General features: G+C 40.0%; 1 protein-coding gene across 6 annotated transcripts in view; it reads right to left on the reverse strand.

Annotated features, from left to right (window-relative positions):
• Positions 1–4,124: 4,124 nt before the first annotated feature.
• The window catches only part of sipa1l1 (signal-induced proliferation-associated 1 like 1), an 84,885-nt gene continuing 65,948 nt past the window's right edge, over positions 4,125–23,061 (reverse strand). The window contains exons 8-21 of one of the 6 annotated variants that reach the window (XM_079639415.1): positions 21,899–22,478; positions 21,008–21,282; positions 19,220–19,510; positions 18,412–18,561; positions 18,083–18,207; positions 13,869–13,966; positions 12,615–13,060; positions 11,226–11,462; positions 10,605–10,764; positions 9,732–9,957; positions 9,183–9,335; positions 8,035–8,146; positions 7,807–7,885; positions 4,125–7,011 (exon numbers count right to left, since the gene is read on the reverse strand). In XM_079639415.1, coding sequence (XP_079495541.1) covers positions 6,868–7,011; positions 7,807–7,885; positions 8,035–8,146; positions 9,183–9,335; positions 9,732–9,957; positions 10,605–10,764; positions 11,226–11,462; positions 12,615–13,060; positions 13,869–13,966; positions 18,083–18,207; positions 18,412–18,561; positions 19,220–19,510; positions 21,008–21,282; positions 21,899–22,478 — 3,076 coding nt within the window. In that variant the 3' untranslated portion in view covers positions 4,125–6,867. Of the gene's footprint in view, positions 7,012–7,806; positions 7,886–8,034; positions 8,147–9,161; positions 9,336–9,731; positions 9,958–10,604; positions 10,765–11,225; positions 11,463–12,614; positions 13,061–13,868; positions 13,967–18,082; positions 18,208–18,411; positions 18,562–19,219; positions 19,511–21,007; positions 21,283–21,898; positions 22,479–23,061 lie in introns of all 6 variants that reach the window. The other 5 variants (XM_079639414.1, XM_079639417.1, XM_079639416.1 and 2 more) reach the window with 5 other exon arrangements.

Raw genomic sequence — 23,061 nt, forward strand, 5'->3', positions numbered from 1 at the left:
CAAATGCAAGTGTTTTCTCCTCGCACTGAACTAGAGACATTTCTATCTTGAAAGTAATGTTTTCGTGTGCATTAGGTAACATGTCACAAGAGTGTTATGTGCGGTGTATTTATGTTCTTTCTTACCAGAGACCTGCAGGAAAGGGCACATGTTGCATAAATGGCAATTATTAGAGCAGGTAGCTAAGAATAGAAGTCAAGTGTTAAAGTCTGACTGTGACTAAAGTAAAAAGGACTCTATAAGGCCCGTTCACACCAAGGACAATAACTATAAAGGTGTTAAAACAATTAGTGTCCTGTGTGGACAGGTGTTGAAAATCAGCATGTTTGCTAAAACCCTCGAGCAAATGCATATGGTTCATCCAATGTAATTGTGATGTCCATGTCAAATATACATTTAATAATAATAATAATAATAATAAAGATAAAGATATAGTTCTAAAAAATCGTTCTCAATATTAAAGAATAGCAGAGTCCACACCAAAGCTATAGATGACAGCACAGAGAAACAATAATGTTGGAATCACTTTCAGAACGATTTGAGAAAACTAAACATAAACTTACTTCTTTTATCAAACAGTGGTTTTAAATGAATTCAGGTTCATGTTAAGTACATGTAGTTACATGTTATTACAACATATACTACTAAGTACTTAATTATGTAATTACTCCGTACCACGGGCACCGTAAAATAAAGTGTTACCGAATTCAGTTATAATTAAAAGTTTCTCAAGGATAAAAAAAACAACAACTCTGCTAATGCTGTAAAGGCCTTATAGAGAGCCCTTAGCCTACTATAATATGAAGTTGCTATTTATTTTTTTAGATAATAATCAACAACATTCAATTAACAGATTGTATGCAAAAGGCAGTTTTAGCATTTACTTCTAAATCTAATGTTTTTACTCCAATTCGTTGTTGAAATAATAATTTACACAGTGGCTGTGACAGATATTTTAAACATAGATTAAATAATCAAGACATCACTAAAAGGAGAAGTAAAATATAATGAATATAGGCTAATATAGAGCATATATATTTAGCAAGAGTTCATTTCTCTAGCTGACTCAAGCTGACACTGACTGCCTCTGCCTGAGGTAAATGTAAGACTACGTGGGATTGTTTACAAGCTGTTTACTGATGTTTTTCTGCCGTTGAAACGCTGATTTAGCGATTAGACGATATATAACGCGTTTCAGTAAGTGGTAGGCTGTATCTTTCAACAAACCTTCAGATGTTCATTCATGGTTTATCGGGAAGAGATGATCGTTCACTCGCGCGCTGCTTCAACTGAGGCGTCTATTCAAAACTGCATTTTTATTGTTTGAATTTCGTAAAAAAATTGACATGGTTTGAAAAATAAAACCGTTTCTTATCGAAAGTAAGGCGCTTATTGGTGGTTAATGGTGGTGGCTGGCTACTACAACAGGATATTTCCTTGACAGGAAAATTCGCGGGACTTATGAGTATCGCGATACGTAGCCTAACCTACAGTAGGGGCTGTCCTATTATATATTATATAGTTGAAGACAATTACTAGCCCCCTATGACATATTTCATTATTTTTCAAATAATTCCCGCTGTTTAACAAAGCGAAGATGTTTATTTCAACACTTTATTAAACCGTTTATTTAAGAAAACTTGGCATGTTTATAATAGCCTAGGCCTACTAGAAACAAAACCAAAATTAAAATGATCAAATTTATTAGCCCTCGCATGTTAATATTTGTTTGTTTTAGTTCTCAAGTTTCAGGCATGTCTCCTGAAGAGTTGCAGCCCATTCCTCAATCTCTCAAGCTCCTCTAGATGTGTTGGTCTCCTGGAACGGAGACTGGTCTTCAATGTGTCCCACAGATTTTCTATTGGATTCAAGTCTGGGCTTTGTGCAGACGAGTCAAGGACGTTCACTTTGCTCATTTATAGATAGTTTTTCGCCAGAAGTAAGTTATGCTTTGGGTTGTTATCATGCTGGAAGACAAAACGCGGACCCAAACCAAATTGTTGCCTGAGGTTGTCTTTGAAAATCTTCTCATAGTCTTCGTTTTCATGATTCCTTCGACCCTGACGAGATTCCCTGTTCCAATCGCACTGAAACATCCCCACAGCATTATACTCCCACCGCATGTTTCACTGTGTGAATGGTGGTTGAGTCCCTTCTTTCTCCAAACATAGGCGACATCTCTATGGCCAAAGAGCTCTAGTTTAGTCTCATTTTACCAAATACAGGTTTCTAGAACGCATAATTTGTCTCCAGGTTGTCCCTTTGCAAACCTCAGTCTAGCTTGGAAGTGTCTCTTCTTCATAAGTGTTTCTTGGTCAGCAACCTCAGTCCATTCCTACATGTGCAGGGCTCTAATGACCGTCTTCATTGAGACATCAATCCCTGGCTTGGCTAAATCACTCACTAGTGTCTTGGCAGATGTTCTTGGGTCTTTAGAAACCTCTCTCACTAGTTTTCTTCCAAAGTTTTCGAAATATTTCGCTTCCTCTGCCAGTCTTGTTCTCCGTCTCTTCAATCTTTTTGATAATCCTTCTCATGGCAGTTGTTGACTTAAAACGCTTTGATAAATGTGTATATCCTTCTCTTTTGTGATTATTAACAATTATTTTTCTCAAGTATAAATACATTTATTTAGTTTTTGCCATGATGACATATTAATGATGACATAAAATACATATTTTACTAGTTGTTTTGCAAGATACTAATCCTCAGCTTAAAGTGCAATATAAAGGCTTAGATGCTTAATTAGGTTAATTAGGCAAATCATTGGATAACAGTGGTTTGTTCTGTAGCCAATCAAACATCATTTGTCAAGGGGCTAATAATATTGACCTTAGCAGTTTAAAACATTTTTTTTCCAATAATTATTTTATTCAAGGCAAATTGAAATAAACAAGGCTTTCTCCAGAGGAAAAATATTATAAGAAATACTGTGTTAAATCCCTTGCACTGTTAAACATAACTTGAGACATATTTGAAAAAGAATTGAAATTGTATAGGGGGGCTAATCATTTTGTCTTCAACTGTATACAAGAAAAATATATATATATTAATGCAATTAATGTCTAAGGTTGGTTTAAAGCATTTAATTACATGTTCCATAACCTAAAGTGAGAACTATTTACAGTTAAGTTGTTAAAACATAAAAAAAAAAAACTTTACATGAGATAATTAAACAATAATAATTTGGTTAATTACAGTGAAAACAAATGAAGAACTCACTATTTGTATATAGCATATTCATATAATGTAGAGACTATAATATATTAACTATGAACTAATAGTTTGCAAATGATTTGCAAGTTCTTTATACATATTATAAAGTGTTACCAAAGATGGGGTGTTTGTTTTATGGCATTGGTTCTTTATCCAATTTCTATCCTGGTTCTCTTCTATTAGTGCAAATACTAGAGAGCTGTCTGCGAACATCTGCACAGGATTGTGACAGCATTACAACAGCCGGCACTCTTGGGAAGAGCTCTAAGCCCTTTGCTCCCACTACTTGTTCTACAACATGTTTATTTCAAGTGCACTAAAATTCCCTATTGCGTCGTTCAACCAAAGTTCTCGAGCAGAGGACATTCCTCTTCAGTCTGGGTCTGTGCACTCCTTTCCAATGTCCAATAGTCTAACTTTTGCTCGCTGATATATCTGTCTCCTACAGCCACATACATGAAAATCCAGCAAGGTTGTTTGACTTCATTAACTTTTCGGCCAGAACCGACGGCTGCAGGTCAGAGATGCCCTTTACATTTATTTTCCATTTTGGGTTAACATTAGCATTTCCACAAAAAGAAGATTCTCTCGCAGCATTTAAAAGTGAATTCAGTGATACCAATAGAAGCAACTGTCACCATCATCACATTAGACTGGATTCAAGCTGCACGGCCAGGAGAGGGTTAACGTCACAATCAGAGGCAGATCAGCAGGAGGACGTGAGGAGCCCTTGGCAATCCAGCCCTGCTCTTCAACAGGCTTTGCTGATTACTTACTGCAAGGTGCAATTATCCTCGCCACTACCGTGGCAAAAATCAGCCTCTTCCACAAAAGCACAACACTGAAAGACGAAAACATAAAACAAAGGTACAGATCGCAGCAATAATAAACACGAGGAGACGTGGGATCACATTCAACTATTGCATTTAGATTAATTTATTGGCTCAGAAAGCAATGGCAGATTACACCTCATAGAGCAGGCGGCAAGCACGAGCCATTCGTTTTGACCAGTTCATGAATAATTACAGAACCTCAAATCAAGTTTTTTTTATTATTATTTATTTATGAAACCTTAATACTGTAATCACTGGAAATTCTCTTTTTAAACCTCTACACTTTACAAAGATGAACAGTATATGTAAACAGTACTTTTTGTTTGTAATCTTAATGCTCCTTTTTAAAATGTGCACATCATTAAAAACACAATTCTTTAAAGTTTAGATGGGAGAATATATGGAATAACGTCTAATGACACAATATAAAAGAGATCCAGGGAGGGAAAACAATCCCAGCCTCATCTCTCTCAAAAGGGACTGCATACGCAAGAACAAGAAGCAACACCAAGAGCCATATGTTTATGCATGTCCATAAACGAATAGCGATAGATTTATACAAAATGAAGAAAAGAAAAGAAAACAGTGCAAAGAAATTCAAATCAGAAAGCTAAGAACAAAATAAGAGATAGGAGATAAAGAATGAATTAAAATTCACATTCCCACAGTCATCAATATTTACCTTGAACAAAACCATTTATGCATTTAAAAATGATAAAGGATTGAGAATGATGGGAGGATGAATACCAAACCCGAGTGGAGTGATGCGAGAATAAATAGAAGTCGTGTTTTGTCCAGTCGAGGAGTTTGATGCTCTCGCTTCACCCTCCTGACTGAGGCAGCAAAACCTAGAAATGAAACTAATAATCTCATGTCGTTCTCCACATTGTGCAGGTCGTCCCGACCGAGGCAAAAGTTTGGCATTCTTAGTGTTTCGTTCTCTACGGGTATCAGGAGGCACTTTCTGAGACACTTCGAGTGATTCCTAGAACAGAATCGATTATGGCTGCTCGCTGTTCACAAACTCAAATCGAAGTTCCCTCCGGATCCATTGTGCACATCTTCTTCATAATACGTGAAGTATCCAGAAATCCACTCGTCTTCAGTATACGGAGCTTCCTGAAGAGTATAAACAGTATAATGGAGGAGATCTATACAATATACATTACTTGGGTCAGTGATATAAGTAGGGCAGGATGTTTGGTCTTTGACGCCTGACCTTTCTGCTCTGGGAATGCCGCCATGTTTGGACGAGGGACTGAGAAACTGACAACAGGAGCAAAGTGCTATAACCGAGTGTGAGATTACAGGGCAGTTGTTCAATATTATTGATCCCAGACAGTGAAGCTGGCTCTTAACTAAGCCATCCCCCTGGTTCTGCGTTCTTTGACCAGTGACGGCCAAAGCACCCAAGATCTGTGTGTGTGTGGCTGTGTGCATTCTTTCTAAAACTAGTTCCTGCAAGCAACCCATTGCAACTTGTGTCTCCCGTTATGAGTTCAGATACGACTCCTAGGCTTCCTTTTTTCCCTTTTCTCAGAAAGGCACCTCCTCTCATCCCTGATATTGAATCCAATACCCGTGTGTCTGCTTTTTACAGCGTTATCTCTTGTTTGAATGGAAGGTTTCCATCACTATGAGTGTGTATAGGCAACGTGGAAACAAACTGGAATAGATTAGAGCTGAAGTCAAGTGAGACGATCACTTATTACCACTAGATGGCACTAAAGCAACACAATACCAGACTAGGGCTCCACAACTTGCACAACAAAAGATACTGCAGCTCAGGCAGAACTCTACTAGAAATAAAAATAATACCAAAAAATAAAAACAGAGTCCAAAAGAAGTGACATCCCCTTCCGAAATAAACGCTATTCACAGATGTCCGTTGTACTGCACGCATAGAGAATCAAAATTGTTTACTCGTAACATAAATGAAATAAATAACTGAACTGTTCCCAAAATAAGACGTGTCCTTAAATTCCAGACTTGTAGGATCATCAGTGTTCGTACCACAGACTTGCGATGTACTTGAGAGGAATCAAGGCAGAATATTGCCAAAGTCCAGTCTTTAGGACAAGGATTCAGACTCCCTGCTATTGCTTCGTTTGATGTTGATATGAAACATCACAACATAACACAAGTTTTGAGCAAAACGCTTTAATGCCACCTTCAGAAAAAAAGGTGCATTCCTTCTTTTGAAACACAATTGGTATTTGAAGAGCAGGGCTGCACATTTGTAGTTTTGTAGATTGGTTTCATCGGAACATGCAGACAGGCTTTTTACAGTCCGGGAAAAAAGCACAAACTCTTTTTCACAAACGTCGCACGTTTCACGATATGGTACTGGATGCTGAAATGTTGTTGTGTAGCAGAGGAGTCTTCTACTCGGGCTCTGAGGCAAGGGGTCTACATGGGGCAGGGCTGTAGCTCAGGCCAAATGACTGGAACTGAATGTCAGGTTGTCAGTTGTAAGTAGGGCACAGGAGGGACAAGAATGGAACAGCCTGGAAGGCAAAGGCTGGCATCACAGCCAGTTACTAGTTACTCCTGTGGCCGCTTCTAATGATGCCCCAAGGGATCGAGTGGAGAAGTCATCCCAGAAAAGGGCTGAAGAATTGTATTTTCCTGACTTTGAGCCGAGCCACCACAGATTGAAGATTGACAGTTTGAAGAGGAATGCTTAACGTGAATATCAAATTGTGTTGAATTGTGAATGGACAATTCTCAATCCGGTCACACATGGGAGTAAAAGTCTCTCCCATGTCTGTCTGGTCCTCGAGAAGTCTATTGATCTCAACCGTCTTCTGCAGAGGGCTCAGTTCAGATCGATGGTGTTAAAGACCCACTCTGTGAACTTCTTGAGCTTGGCAGCAGAGCTTTGAGACTCTTCTTGCAGCCTCTGATTGTCCTCCCAAAGCCTCTTAATTTGTGCCTGCAGTTTCAATTTCTCTTCCCTTTCCTGGAAGAAAAGCACATACAAAAAAAGAAAAATACATTAAACTTTTCAAGGCAAATTATCAAGTACTTTTTATCTAGGAAAAATAAAGGCACAAAGACGATTTCTAATTCTGATGTTCCAAAGTGAATAATTCCGAGTCAATTGCAGTAGTTCAAGATTTGATTACTATTACAGTTTCATATAACTTCCACAAGTAAAAATCCACATTTTCTCCATAGGGGAATTATAAACTTGCTTTATAAACAAGAATTACTGTGAGCTATGAGGATGTTAATCATTGGTATATGTAATTGTTGAAGTCCTATTTTTTTTAAATGGTTGTGATCCACCTCGTAGCTGGTTGTATTGGCTCATAACTCTTAAATCTCTATCTGAAAAGCACTTCAGGAACCAAGGCCCCGGAGAAAGTGGACTGGCACTGTTACACTTTTATTGACATTTACACGTGGTTGCCATAGTAAAAGCAGAATAACTGACTACAATCTGTTTGTATTGTTGAAAATGAATGCTTCACACATTGTTGCTGCATTACCACCTCAAGCAGGGCCATCATTAAAGAGGAAAAGGTGGAAACGATTCCCGACGGCCCACACTTTAAACAACACCCCAGGACAAGAACTTCAACTGACGGGGGACCAATAAAAACAGAACCAGGGCACTGGAAATTCTAGCAACTTCCCTCACCACAGATGTGCATTGGTTTTCAATAAATCAATGGCTGTCAATTATTCCTGATTTATTTAACCCTGAATATGTCAAAGAGGCTATTACGAATATTGTATAAGTTCTACTCACTTTCTTCAAGTCCTCCTGCAACATCTTCACTAAAGCCTCCAGCTGAGAAACCTTCCCACTGTAGCTTGAAGGCCCCTCACTAACAGAAGAACCAGAATTAGGACAAAATGGATGCCATATGCAAGAAACTACAACAACTAAGAAACCACATACACATACCAAAAGAATGACTTATTATTTGTTGGACTATTATGAAAAAGCTGAGAAGTGAGAGGGTAGTGAATGTACCTGGGGGAGAGTCTGGTGTGGGGCACTGGCTGCAGCTCTAGATGCTGAGGACTGAGTGAAGACTCTCCTCTCTGACTGACATCCTGAGAACTAAACATAAACCCTCTTTGCACTGAGAGGGGAATGGGAGGAGAAGAGTGTGTGTGTGAGAGAGAGAGAGAGAGAGAGAGAGAGAGAGAGAGAGAGAGAGAGAGAGAGAGAGAGAGAGAGAGAGAGAGAGAGAGAGAGAGATGATGGTGTGATGACAAGCAGAGCATTAATTTAACTGTGAAGACATTATTAGGCATACGATAAAGCAGCACCTCGAGCTTAACACAGTCGCACATTATTTCACATCTGTCCATCAGTGCAAGCCCTCAGGGGACATTTCCATTAATGTAACAGCATCTCACTCATTATTCTAAAATCCTTACGTTTCAGCAAATTCAGCATATTACATCTTCGCACAAAATGGATAAATCCTTAACATCATAAACCCCAGTAATGGGTGTTTCTTTAACTATGGGCACTTTTGGCCCCGTGTTGTGATTCTTTAGAAATGAAAACACATTTCACAATCTCATTAGGTTATTTAATTTTAGAGTCAAATGCCATTTTTTCATGAACATTGCCATCACAAGCATCATTCTCTCCACATATGTTTTGTGTTTGCTGTTTGATAACATTCTGTGGTGGAAATGACACTGATGGAAATAGGATTTTTTGGGATAAAGTCGCTTTCTAATGCTAATTTTATGAATCATAATTGAATGAAGTCAGTCAACTTGTTTTCAGTAATTGAAATAAAGTTGAAATTTAAGACTACCTTAACTAACTAGGCAACTAACTCAAATTTTAAGTTAAAATGACTAATACTAAACAAAAACTACAAAACTGCATCATATCATCATGCATGATCCATGTCAAATTTAGAGCTGAAGCTACTTTTCACGGTGTACGGACATAGCGACAGTGTAGCTTTAACAATCAACCCCTGGCATATGAAAGTGCCCATATTTGAAGAAACATCAATGTGTAAATTTCAACTAAGTAAAAACCTCTCCCTCCTACAAAAGATGGACAGATGGATTGTGCAAAACTGTATCATAGCTGAGGAGGACAGGTAAAGAGAAGAGAAAAGGGCTCACTGCGCTGTGGTCTTCTCTCACCCTCGTAAGCATTGGCAACATCCACGAGGTGGGTCCAGTCCAGGCCGCTGTCTGTGTCCGTGTCCGGGAGGGGCATGAGACCCAGCTCAGGAGGAGGCAGCCTGTGCCGCTCGTGCAGGTCTGCTAGAGAGGTGTCAGACGCTGAGAGGTCACCTAACACATAGCCAATGAGAAAACGTGAGGTAGCGTGTGTGTGCGCATGTGTGTGATTGAGTGCTTTTGCCCAGTTAGAGATTGTGCAATGTGCATCTTACACAACATAATGGGGAAATTTAGGGTAGTGCAGTGGTACTGAATGAAAACGTCCCAGACAATGAAACATTAAGCTGAATTTAGCTTTGAAGTTGTAAAAATATTGTTTTTTTTTCACAAAAATTAGTTAGAGATCAAACAATAATTGGTGGACCCCCTGCAGTACTGTCGCAGACTCCCTGTTGATGACTACAGGCTTATTAGATTTGCTCTATGAAAAATGCATTTCTAGGAAATCTCTAGAGATTGTGCAACCCTGTAACGGCACTATGACCCAATCATGACAGGTTTTCTTACCATGCATCTTGATGCCCATTTTGTAGGAAGGTCTGCGCAGTGGGGCGCCCCGGGTGGTTGGCGATCGTGGAAGGGTAGAGCAGCTGAAGAGCACGTCGCTGGCCAGAGCCTGCTCCAGAATGGAATCTCCCAGAGACGGCAGCCGCTGACCCCGGTATATACTCTCATCTGACAGGGTGCGGTGCAGAGAACGGCGCCCTGAGCTTGCTAGACCTGAGGAGGAGGACTGCAAGGAAGGAGGAAGGGATATGATTTTAGTAACTGTATTACTATAATCATTAGTATTGATGCATGTAATACATACAGTATTACAGTAATCCTCATTTTTGATAATTACATTTTTTTTAATAACAATTGTTATTGCGATTTAAAATGCATTTTTTTTAAAGAGCTCCAGGCTTGGTGTGCGAAAATATCACATGACTATTTAAAGAAAATTATATATATACACACACAAAAAATTATATATATATATATATATATATATATATATATATACACACACACATACAAAAAATGTAATTATATATATACATACACAAAAAATAAAATTATATATATATATACACACACAGAAATATAGATTTATTTTGGCAGGGTTAAAGCCTTCTACTTTGTTGGCAACAGATTTATAAATGCATAAATTTATGAAATTTGGTGAAATGTTTGGCATGTGTTGTATTTTCAAATGTATATTATAAGTGAGGTAAACTCAGTGCTTGCTGACATGGAGATCGTGTGAAGCAGCATTTACTGCAAACGGAGCCATACCAAGACACTAACAACAGTTTCATGAGCTCACGTGTGAATGAACACTCAAAAATGGCAGCACACCGACTCAGTATCACAGTGCTTTTTCAGTTGATGACGTACCTTCTCCTTGTGCTTACTGGATGAGTGAATTTCTGGCACGATCAGTTTCTTAAGATCTTCTTCCACTGTGGACTTGCACATGGCTTGAGGAGAGTGCAGATCCCTAAGAGAGGGCCTGGATTGAGAAGACCCAGTGTCTGTCCCCTCACCCTGTGGTCTTCTAGGGGGAAGAGGCAGAACGCAAGATTCTGAATTAAACATCAAATCCTTGACTCTGCCCATTGTAAGGCAATCATTTCCACGTTTACAGGATTTACAATATGCTGTTTTACTGTTATCACTCTTCCTCTCCAGAAGGTGGCAGTCATGTATTAGTAAAAAAACAAAAAATTATAAGCCAGAGGAAAACAAAACAAACTCTTCTGACAAAAAGATTACATAGATTTATTGTCACTGAAAAGAGAGGTCAGAACAAACTCAACTAGAGCATTAACTTGTCTATTAAACAATGTGACAAATTTATCAAGCAAGACAGCAAGTACTCCATGATTTATGAACTTGAACTTGTTGTGACCGTTTCCCTGTGTGTATCTTTTGAAACATCTCTCCTTCACATCTTTATAATCCAGTCACATATATTTTAACCATCCATCATCCCCACAGCTGAGCACCTTTACTTACTTGCGTGTGTCCCCAAAGTCCACCGAGTTTATGGTGCTGCCCGGTTTCCTCCAGCCGATCAGATACTTGCTAGTGGCCCCTTGGCGAGGATAGAAACTCTTGGGGCCAGGTGACACCGAGCTCTGGGAGGGGGAGGAGGAGGAGGAGGATGAAGAGGGGGAGGTGGCCGAGGAAGACTCTTCACGTGGGGAGCTGTGGCTGGAGCTCAGGACTGCAGGGCTGACAGAGTGGCGTGTGCTGAGGGAGAGCCAGATAATGGGAAAACATGTCTAGTCTGTCTCAGAAAATAAATATGCTATTAAGTATGTGTACTACTTTTCTAGGTTGTGTACACACACATATAGCATTATTTGCCATAATATTACTACTACAAAAAATGCATACAGTATATCAAAGACTTGTAACATGCAAAACTAACATCCAAACTCTGGAGCACATTTCTGAATAGATCAACATTTCTTGCACAAAGATAAGATGTGTGTGGTTGCCAGGGTGTTGCTAGGGTGTTCTGGGTGCTTTCTAGAGAAATTATAATGTGGGTAAATCTAAGGTGTTCTGGGTATTGATGGTTAGTTATTTGCTCAAATCAAATAAACCCACTGCCACAATGCAAAGATGCGTGTTGGGTGATTACCATGGTGTTGCTATACAGTTGTTAGGGTGTTCTGGGTGGTTGCTAAGACACTTCAAATGTGTTCTGGGTGTTGCTAGGACACTTCAAATGTGTTCTGGGTGTTGCTAGGTGGTTGGTTGCTAAAACGTTGTGTGGTTGCCATGGTGTTATTTGGGTACATCTAAGGTGTTATGGGTATTTTGGGCAAAATTACGATTTAATTTCATATTTGAAATCACCAATGAAATCTGACAACAACGGTCTCATGAATTTAGTTTCTAAATGCTCGAATTATGACAAAAAGCAGCATTTTCCAGGCTGAACCAAGCCTGCGCAGTCCTAAGCGCACATCTCAGCACACTGACTGTTTTTATAGGAACCGGCTCTTCTAACGGCAGCTGCAGTGACGTGATGACTTTGCCGATCTGTGATTGGCTTTATCCTTTAGGAGGTGTGACTTATTCTGCCATATTGCACGTTGCACTTTCTCCCATTCATAGTGATACGAGTGAACATTCTTTCTGTATATAAAGTATTTGGTATCACTAGGTGGTTGCTTACAGGCCCAAATAAAACAAAGCCCACCATCACAATGCCAAGATGTTGTGTGTGGTTGCCAGAGTGTTGCTAAGGTATTCTGGAAGGTTGCAAGGGCATTGCTCAGGGAGTTGAGTATTTGCTAGGTTGTAGCTTGCTAGTTCAAATAATAATAAAAATAATAAAATAAAAGCATCTACAAGTCTCAGTAAAAGTTTATAAAGTGAATAAAAAAATACCTAGAATGGGAGGCCATGTCACTCAGACTGTAAGAACTGCCATCCCGGACCAGTAGATGGGTCGGTGGGCTTCGGGTAGTAGGTGGTGGTGGCTCAGCAGGGGACACTGGTGACTCTGCAACGGGAGGGGACCTCTCAAGCACCCTCCGGGCCCCTTCTGTGGGGCTGTGCCAGGGTGAAGGAGCTCTCTCTCTGGCCCCAGCAGCTCCCACAGCCAGCAGAGAGCTAGAACTCCCATGGGTGGCCCCATATGACGTAGCATCGATGCCACTGTCAGCTGAAGCACCCTGCAGGTAGCCACCGCCACCCAGACCGTTCGGCTCAGAGTCCGGCTGCTCTCCCCCCCCTCCACTACCCAGATCATACCACTTGTCATCACTGTGACCCCCGCTAGACGTGGTACTGGAGAGCGTATTACTGCTGGAGTGGGAGTACGGACCTTCAGACTGTAAGAGAAAGGAAATGGTCGCTGAAAAGGTCAGATATTCAGAAAGAGTTAAACTACATAAGAAAACTAGATTTTACGCCATAATGCACAGAATTTCTACGAATTTTTTTTTAACAAACTGCTTTTACTGCTTATTAATAACTATGTGCTAAATAAAAGTCAACCAACAAAATGTGGTGCAACCAACATGCAAAAAAATGTTTGGGATATCACAGAGTGGACCCCTTTAGACTCATGTCTGTGTGCTTTTTCTGACAAGACCAGGTTTGTCTTGTTCAGGTATTTTTTGTCTATGATGGCAAAGCTGAATTGTCAGCAGCCATTACTGCTAATTTTTCGGTATTCAATGAATATGAAGTTCAAAAGAACTGCACTAATTTGAAACAGAAAAAAAAAAAAAATCGGTTGTAACATTATAAATGTCTACTGTCACTTTACAACAATTTAATTTCTTTGCCAATTTTGCAAAAAAAAAAAAAAATCTTACTAACCACCAACATTTGATAACATATAGAGTATTATGTTACTGACCCAGATGCTAAAGTGTTCTGAGTGGATTTCTAAGCATTGCGCTGCAATTGCTAGGTTGCTTAGGGCTGATTTCTGTCTCAAGTCAAAATAGTCCACCCTCAACCATACAAATTGTGCTTTTTGACCATATTTCTGATTAACATATTAACTTATTTTTAACAAACTATTGTTTGTGGTATTTTATGGTAATGCTCGCCACTTAAAGCTCCTTTAGTGAAGCGGTACCACGGGGCGCCATTTTTAAGAGCGGTTGTATGCAGCAGTTGAGAACCCACCTGGCTGCCCTTCTTGGGTGAAAGGTGAATGACCTGCTCCTGTCTCTGGATGCGTGGGCCGCCTGAGTAGGATGAGCTAGACTTAGTGACTGGAGCATCTAGAGAAGATAACAGATTCCATTAGAAAACAGGACATTTAGACAGTACTTAACAAAAACAAAACAAAAAACATGGTGAATACTGAATGAGGGCACAACAGCAGGGAGGAAACGGACACACTTGAGACTCATTTAGATGAGAAATGTCATAAACAAAGCCTAAAGTACACGCACACACATACACACACATAATAGTTTATCCTCCTTGAAATAAAATCTTTACAATTTGATCTTAAAGAAATCTGATTTGGCCAATATAGCTCATGCAGTCTGTGCTGATTTTATTACAGGACATTGAGTGCAAAAGAAACGATTGTGTAATTGTTGGCTGTTACATAATGGCCATCATAACAAAAATAGATGGTACAAGCAATTAAAGTACACAGAATTCAGAAGGGGGAGGGGATGGATGGACAGGAAGCAGAATGTCGGAAAAAGCACAGACTTGAAATGATTAAACCGTCAGAGACTTTGTGTGTTAGTTCACACAGACTGATTACACAGGCTTTAAGACATAGAGTAGACATGGGCATACACTTGAAGAAAAAAGAAAAGAAAAAAAGGAAAATAAGGCCATTTCTTTGTACATGCATGAGCCACTGCAACATTGCTTAGTCAGAGGGGGGCAATTCCTTTCGAGCTTTATGAAAAGGCTTTCCTTCCCCTCTTGACACCCTACTTCCTGCCTCTACCTCCCTTTAGCTATTCAAAGCAGAGGTTTTTTTTTTTTTTTTTTTTCAGAATAATAATAATCCCTTGCAGTATCTCAGAACTCAAACTCAGTTAGTACAAACCACAATCTTTTAAGTTTAAATCAAACACTCTCTACTCAATTCAAATTATTTCCTGAATGTGCAATTTTGTGCTAACATGACTGCTTTAGAGAAATAGAACATCACTTCAGGAAAAGTATATAAAAGCTACTGGGAAAAAGTAAAGATTTGGATGTGAATGAGCATAATTAAAAATGTCATAAATTTGTCAAAAATGGCTAAAAGTATGCCATCACATACCTTCCAGCCTTCCATAGGAAAAAAGACATGAGCCCTATTCGGACAGGACTAGTTTTCATGGAGGACATTACAGAAATTCATGTTTCACAATGTCCAAAAGTGCATTGTCTGTTTTTCCTCACACAACCTCATTAGAAATTCCAGGGAAAATGACCTACTGTGAGAAATCTAATCCTGTCCGAATGTGAATGTCAGTGATTGCCGATATTGTATTATCCTAATGCAGAAAACACTTAAGATGGGTTTGCTGCACACAGGGATAAAAAAGTACCCCATGTGTACAATGAAATACTCTGCTGTATATTTAATGCTGTGGGCCTAATTTTCTGCCAGAGGTCCTGGACTTGTTCAGTTACATGGCATCATGGATTCGATCAAATACCAACAGATAAAAAATCTAAACCTGACAACCTGTTAGAAATCTTATAATGGGCCATGTTTGGATCTTCCAACAGGACAGTGATCCAAAAACAAACATCAAAATCAAAACAAAAATGGGTCACTGAGCACAAAACCAAGATCTGCAATGGCCATCCCAGTCCCTGACCTAAACCCTATAGAAAATGAGTGGGCTGAACTGAAGAGAAGCAGCGCCAACATGGATCTGGGAATCTAAAGGATCTGGAGAGATTCTGTATGGAGGAATGGTCTCTGATCTCTTGTCATTTGTTCTCCAAACTCATCAGGCATTATAGAAGAAAACTCAGAGCTGAAGTATTTAATAAAAGGGTGCCAATAATTGTTCCCAATGTGTTTTGGAGAAAAACCTTTATTTCCTAAAGTGATGTTCCCCCCACTTTCAATTATTTTACTTCAATGAAAGATTAGATTTTTTATTTTTTTATAAAATATCAAAAAGGATAAACAATGCAGATTTATTTTTCACAGCCATCTTTGATCATATTTACCAAGAGGGCAAATAATTCAGACCAGCACTGTAATTCTAGGCTGTGGTACTGGTAACATTTACAGCACGGGTCATAAGGTTTACTGGGCCAAATGCTCAGATGTGTTTTGATGTGATTCGTGTGGGCTGGACCCTGCTATTACCATCCGAGTCTCCGAGATGCCACAAAGCGGAGCTAAGAGGGGTCAAGAGTGTGTGGAGGTGGGCCGCTTGACCACAACAGTCAGAGGAGCTGAAAACAGTGAGATGGTTACAGAGAAATATACAAAACAGGGACATAAACAGAGACAAAGAGAGAGGCAGACACAGTGGAGGTAGCATAAGACTGCCTGAGGGTCCTGCAGTCTTTAAAAAAAAAACCCACAGTAATATTCCTGTCAAAAACAGGAGACATGTGGAGAAGCAGAGGAATGGAGAGGAAGAGAAGTAAGAAAAATATGCAGAAAGGGGGTGGTAGTGTGAGTCACAGCACACTTGGACCTTGAAGAGTGAGAGAGTGTGTGTGTGTGTGTGTGTGTGGGGGGGGGGGGGGACACAAAGCGCTGCTTACACAACCGTACCAGCAGGAAAGAGGAGATATTTCTGTCTTTGCTTGAACCCATATACAGCATGCTGTTCTGAGACAACGTTTATGTTTGCTGCCTTTCACTGGACATAGCTTACTTTCAAAGGCTATGCTTGATCTATCGAGCGCTCTAAGGTTGACCACGGTTATACAAGAGAGAGGTATTCAGGGGGAGGGTCAGATGATCTGCTGTGTGTGAGAAGACCAAACTGAGCTGAGGGCAAAAACAAGTGTGGCCCAAAAAGAAGCAGCCAATGCCAGGTGGAAATATGGTATAACAAAACCCTAAAAAGGAGTTTCATTGCATTGGTTTTCATGCTATCACGTCTGTAACGCGTTTCCCTGAGCTCTTGTGTTAAAACAATGTGTCACTTTCTGTGTTTTCTAATGAAAGCACTTGAGAAGAAAGACTAGGTTTTTACATATCTTCAAGTGAATGCGAGTGGTGCTTGCCCGTGTGGCCGCCACTATGCTAAGGTGTCGTGGGTGGTTGCCGGGATATTACCATGCGGTTGCTAAGGTGTTCGAGAGGTGACTTACTGGCCGAAGTCAAAAGAGCCCACCCTCAAGTCCCTTTGATATTCTGATCCTCAGATCCGTCCTCCAATGTAAACCTATGGGATATTTTCACCCACTTTATCCCTGACCAGGCAAAAATCCTAAGAGTCCTAATTTTACTCTTTGTAAAATAATAGTGCACCTGTCCTTAACATGTCTGTAACATCAGGGTTGTTATTAACTCAAATTAAAACCATTTAAAATTGTTTTTGGTCATTTAAATAAAACTAATTAAATGACAAAACCATGATTACTAAAACTTAAACTAAAATTAAAATACAAACGGAATATATAGAAATAAAAGCCAATTGAAAACATTAATAAAACCTATAACACATAATACTGAAATAATGCGTAGCACAAACAGTGTGGGACAAGTTGATTACATCTGTTCAATAAGTAGCAATTGGACTGCCCTGTTGTTAATCTTCCTAACTGTACAAAGTCAGAATGTTCCCTGTATAACAATAATAATATATATATGTAAGCAAAATGGACAACTGAAATATGATTAAATTAATCAGAATAAAATTTACTCAAATCAAAAGCTTGTGAATGAGCTAAATGGAATCAAATCAAGAGAATGGAATCAAATCTAATAATCTGCATTAATACCCATGCCCCAAGTGATTTTTTACTTAAGTTTAGCAAAAGCATCTGATTTAAGAAATGCTTGAAATTGGCTAAGAGGAGGTGGTGTTACTGTTAAAAAAGGTACAATTTATTTTTTGTGTCTTGAGGGTTTATGAATGGCATCATGTTTTGATGAGTCTAGAAGCCACGATTCATTCAAATATCAAGCACCGAGGGCCTCTAAACCCATAATACAAGCACTATTTCTATCATCATTCGCTTAAAAAAATAAAAAAGTCAGTTTTTGAATATTCAGACATTCTTCTGAAGTTGTGTCTTCATTCATTCTCCTCAATATTTCATTGTTAATAGTTTGGTTTAGCTCATTCATTCACTCCTGTAGTGCTTCCTCATTGATCTCCTCCTCCCCTCCCTTTCAGACATCTTGCATTTAGCCTCCTTCCCTTCTATAATTCATCACCGATGGAGTGTGGTCTGACCTGGGGGTGGTCTGTCAGAGCTGTCCTCCACTCTGGGCCAGCTGGGGGTCGACTTGCCGCTGCTTCCTCCCTCTGCCACCATTTGCCGCTCCGCTGGGAGAGGAGAGTGCCTGTTGTGTGCAAATCTATGTAAACATAAACATGTATACGCTTGTCAATCACATATATCATGTTGTGATCAATGCATCTTGTCATTAAAAGACGTGTGAAAGCGTGAACAGATACATTGGAGAGATGGGTGATTAAGGGATGGACAGTTAAGTGTTAAAAAGAAAGCAAGGACGAAGAGGAGGTAGACAGTAAGAGGAGGGGTTTTTGTAGAGCCTCACCCCTCAGGCATGGACTTCTGCCTCCAGTGAGCAGAGCCTGAACCCGTGTCACTGGAACAGGACAGGTTACTGGGGGAACTGCGGTTGTGGGGCGAGCGCCCCAACATGAGAGAGGCGGTCAGGGCATAGTTCTCAGAACCTGGAGACATCCTGAGAAAGGGTAGAGAAAGAGCGATAGACACAAATAAAGATAAACGAGAGACAGGAAGAACGACAAATAAAAATGAAGGGGAAGAGTAAGGCCACGATCACACCAATAGCATTTTTTAGATTCGAAAATGCGAGGCGCACAGCACTGGCCGATCACACAGAACAAGCAATGTGCTGCGTTTTTTATGTTGCTAGGCAACCACCGAAATAGCTGTCCTGTCAGTCAAGTAAACTTCAAATCAGCTTTTTATTAACTATTTACTCTGTTAACATTGTGGTAGTTACGGTCCGTGAAGACGTTAGCTCATGTTAACCCGCGAGAGCACCATGTTTATCCTCCATTGCACTCTCCGGACGTTTAAAGCAACTGTAGCTTTCATCACTACAACGGAAGGCCCATCTCTTCATTCATTCGATTGGACAGTGAAAAAAAAAACAACAAAAAAAACAACGTCGGGTGCTTTTTCCGCTCTGAGTTACTTTTTTTTCAACTGTAAAAAAGTGAGGCGTCTGGGGGCGCATAAACAGCACGCAAAGTGCTCACTGCCATAGGAAAACAATTTTAAAAAGACGCCTCTCACTGCAAAAAACGTGTTTGGTGTGTTCGGGGCCTAACTTAACAAAAGCTCCACTCCATTAAAGCAGCTATCTTACACACCTTTTAGGGTCTAGGGGTCGGCCATCACTGGACACGCTGCGTGGGATGGCAGCAGCTCTCTCGGGCCGCTCGGCAGAGAGGGTCTTGCCCATGCTGGCCCCCAGGCTGACGGCACGGTTCGGGGTCCCACTGTGACTCTGAGGTGAGGCAGTGAGGGACTGCTGTGGGCTGGACGAGGTGCGCTGCCATTTGTTGTTATTGCTCCGGAAAGGAAACTTGTACTCAAATGAGCCACTCTCATTGCTGCCCTTGTATTCAACAACTGGCATACGGCGCAGTTCTGAACAGCCCCTATAAGATGACAAATTTGGTAGTTAGTGGTAATGAAGAGCATTTGACTTCATCTTGAAGGTGAAATTAGCCATTTACACTACCGTTTAAAAGTTTGGTTCCAGTAAGATTTTAAATGTTTTTGAAAGACAGTACATATGGCAGCCTCACCAAGGCTGCATTTAACAGCCAAACAGTAAAAACTGTAATATTAGTATGATAAAAAATAAAAATAAACATTTTCTATTTTAATATATCTTTTAAAATGTAATTTATTGCTGTGATTACAAAGCTGAATTTTCAGCAGCCATCACTCCAGTTTCGGTAATCACATGGATCACATGATACTTTAGAAATCATTCTAATAATGTTAATTTGGTGTTTAAGAAGCATTTATTTATTTTTTATCAATGTTGAAAATGGTTTTACGGTTTAATATTGTCACGGAAAGTAACCATTCAAAAGAACAGAAATAATTAAAAATAGGAATTTGTGTAAAATTATAAATGTCTTCTTTACAGCCACTTATGATCAATTTAAAGCATCCCTTCTGAAAAAAGTATTCATTTCTTTTAAAAAACAAAACTCTTTGCCTAACCCCCAACATTTTTATTGCAGTGTACATCTCTTTATTCTTTACTATCTTAGCAGGAGATCGCAATATGCAATATAGTTTGTAGAAATGTTACTCTAACCTGGTGCACTAAAGTTACTAAATAACCATCCAACTAAAATAAATAACATTATAAATCCTGGGAGTTTATAGGACAGAGAGAAACAAAACTTACAAATGACATTAGTATTCCTTAAATAAAAATTGAAATTCTGAACCCTGTTTGCTACCTCAAATCACATTCAGGTATTAAATTGGCATTCTCAATTTAATTCTCGATGACGCTCAACTGCTGAGTACTGAATATTGTATTTAAAACCAAATTGGAATAAATATACACAGGTCAAAAATATGTGCATGTATAGGCAGATTTTACATTAAATTACAATAAATTGGGGGTCAGGCATCACCTACAGTATGCAAGCTAATACCCCTTTAGTGGCTCAATTTTAATTTTTTCCTCTCGTTTGTTTAAAACCCAGAAGATAAACAGGAGTGTCAGTTTTTAGTGCCAAAATTTGCCAAAACTGTCAAAAATGGAAATTGTAGGTTTTCTAAGGATAATAATAATGCACTACCACTGTAAAAAGAAAAAGAAAAGAAAAAGACAAGTGAACGCAAAATAAAAATCCGGTGGGTCTGAGGATTTGTAGTTTAGCCCCTGATCATTATAACCTTTAAGTTGGCACAGCGCCTGCAGGCAAGCCTAGACTGGGAAGGCGGATCTCATCTATTTTGGTTTGAATGTGTGGGCACAAAGGTGCAATGTTTTGTATTGTGGTCTTATTGCACAACTTGGAATGACTGGTTTACTTTTACTATCTGACAAAAATAATTACTACTTATTCACCAGGATTCAGTCAAGAAATAATGAATCAAACCATTAGCTGTACTAAAAGACCTACCTGCGTGGTGTGGCGTCCTCGTGGGGTGGTATGATGACAACTTTCACAGTGACTGAGGTGCGCAGCAGGTCTATCATCTGCTCGTGTGAAAGTGTTGCCACAGCCACCTTGCAAATTTCGACCAATCGGCTGCCTTGCCTCAGCCCCGCTTGCCAGGCATAACCGTACGGCTCCACCTCTGCCACGATGCCTTCATAGTTAACGTGAAAGCCAAGTTGACCCAGCCCATTCCTCCGCAAGGTCATCTCAGATGTTTCACAGCCTTTAGTTAGGTGCTGAGAAGAAAGGGGGAGACTGATATGACTTGTCTGACACCATTTTTCTCGATTCTAAAGTAATTTTATGAAATTTATGAAAACTATGTCCTCTATTAAGGGTGTAAGACCTAATCAAAAATGGGCAAAATTGATTGGAAATGTCTATCACAAGCTATTGAACCCATCTGCAAATCAGGGCTTTTTTCTCAAAGTATAAAGAAAACTCTGTTAATATGTTTCACGACTATGATGGAGATCATGAGCATTCAGTTCGCCGAGTACTAGTTACCATGGCAACAGCTCTTGCACTTGAAAAGTGACATAATGGGCAGGGGGCCAAATCAGGAGTACATTCAAGCCACAACACAGTTATGCAAAGGCTCTCTTATACACCCCATTAATTCACACGATGAAACACTCACAACACAGCCCAAAAAACTACTTTGAGCTTTTTCCAAAACCTTGATAGCTATAATTCCACTTGGGTACAAAACAAAAATGATTAAGAACCAAGAGACAAGCTCTCAGGTCCATGTGCTGTGTCTGACTGAATGACACATACTTAAAATTCCTTACAATTAGCAAAAAAATAAGAAAATTGCATCTGTCATGATACCTGCAACTTCACACTTACCTCTAAACGTTTGACAACCTCACGGAAGTCTTCTGTGTTGTTATTGATGGAGCGCAGGGAGATGTTCTCTCCACGTTCATAGTAGATCTTCATGGAAGCAGGGCTTCCCAGGGTCCAACCAATGACATCTCGGACAGCACAGTTAAAGACAACAGCCTTGGCTTCTGGGTCCACAAGCACTAGATAGTCATTTGAAATGGCCAGCAGAGCCTCCAGTTCTCCTCCGGCGCCATGGTCCTCGGCGTGAACCGGCCAGGTGATGGCTCCTGGGCTACGTAGCTCCGCACCAAGATACGGCCGGGTCTTTTCCTTACGCTTGTGGGCCAGAGAAATGAAAGGAAATTTGCCCGAGGGATCAATAGGCGTGCTCGTAACGTGGCGCTCTGCCAGGTCCCTCAAGTACTCCTGCCGTGTCCGAGTGGCCATGGCGCGAAACTTGTCTGACTTGTGGGCTGCATTTTCAGCGTTGATGACCTTAGCCAGAAGGAAATCTCGAAAGACTGTAGACTTCGGGAAGGTAGCATCCTCAGGAATAGGTGGTCCAAAGGCAGGTACATCTCGTGAGCGAGCCACTGCCACACTGTGAATGAAAGGGTGGAGATAATGGAGGGAAACAAGAGAGAAGATTTCAAACAATGAGACAAATTGCTCATCACATGCACAAGATAATTGCTAAACCATCCTCAAACTTCCCTAAAGGACCTCATGTTTATGCATGAGCAAAATTCATTCCAAAGACAATGTGGCTGCTATGGAAATTATGAAACTAGGAGTCAAAGTGTGAAATGTGGCAGAGGGGCCATCAAATACTTTGCCAAATGGGAATGGGAGGAAATTACCAAAAAGACAGGGGTGGCTATTATGTTGTTGACTACTACACACAGTGCTAGTAAACTTGGACAGACCCCTCATATGCTACAGAAGAATATTATGAATTAAATTCCAATTCTGAAAATCTTCAAACCTTTCTTCTCTACCTTGCTGCTTCATCTCTCCCCTGCTTTTTTCCTTTCTTTAAGCCTCTGGAATGGACATCTAAAGCTTCCTGCTCTGTCTGGTATGCTTGGAATTCATACGTAACTAGCCAGGCATAGCAGTAATGAGGCTGGACTAAAGAGAGCCATTAGCCCGTTTTTATAGTGATACTGGAGGAGGAAGACAAA

The sequence above is a fragment of the Phoxinus phoxinus genome (genome assembly GCF_949152265.1).
Source record: "Phoxinus phoxinus genome assembly, chromosome: 16".
NCBI classification, from domain to species: domain Eukaryota; kingdom Metazoa; phylum Chordata; class Actinopteri; order Cypriniformes; family Leuciscidae; genus Phoxinus; species Phoxinus phoxinus.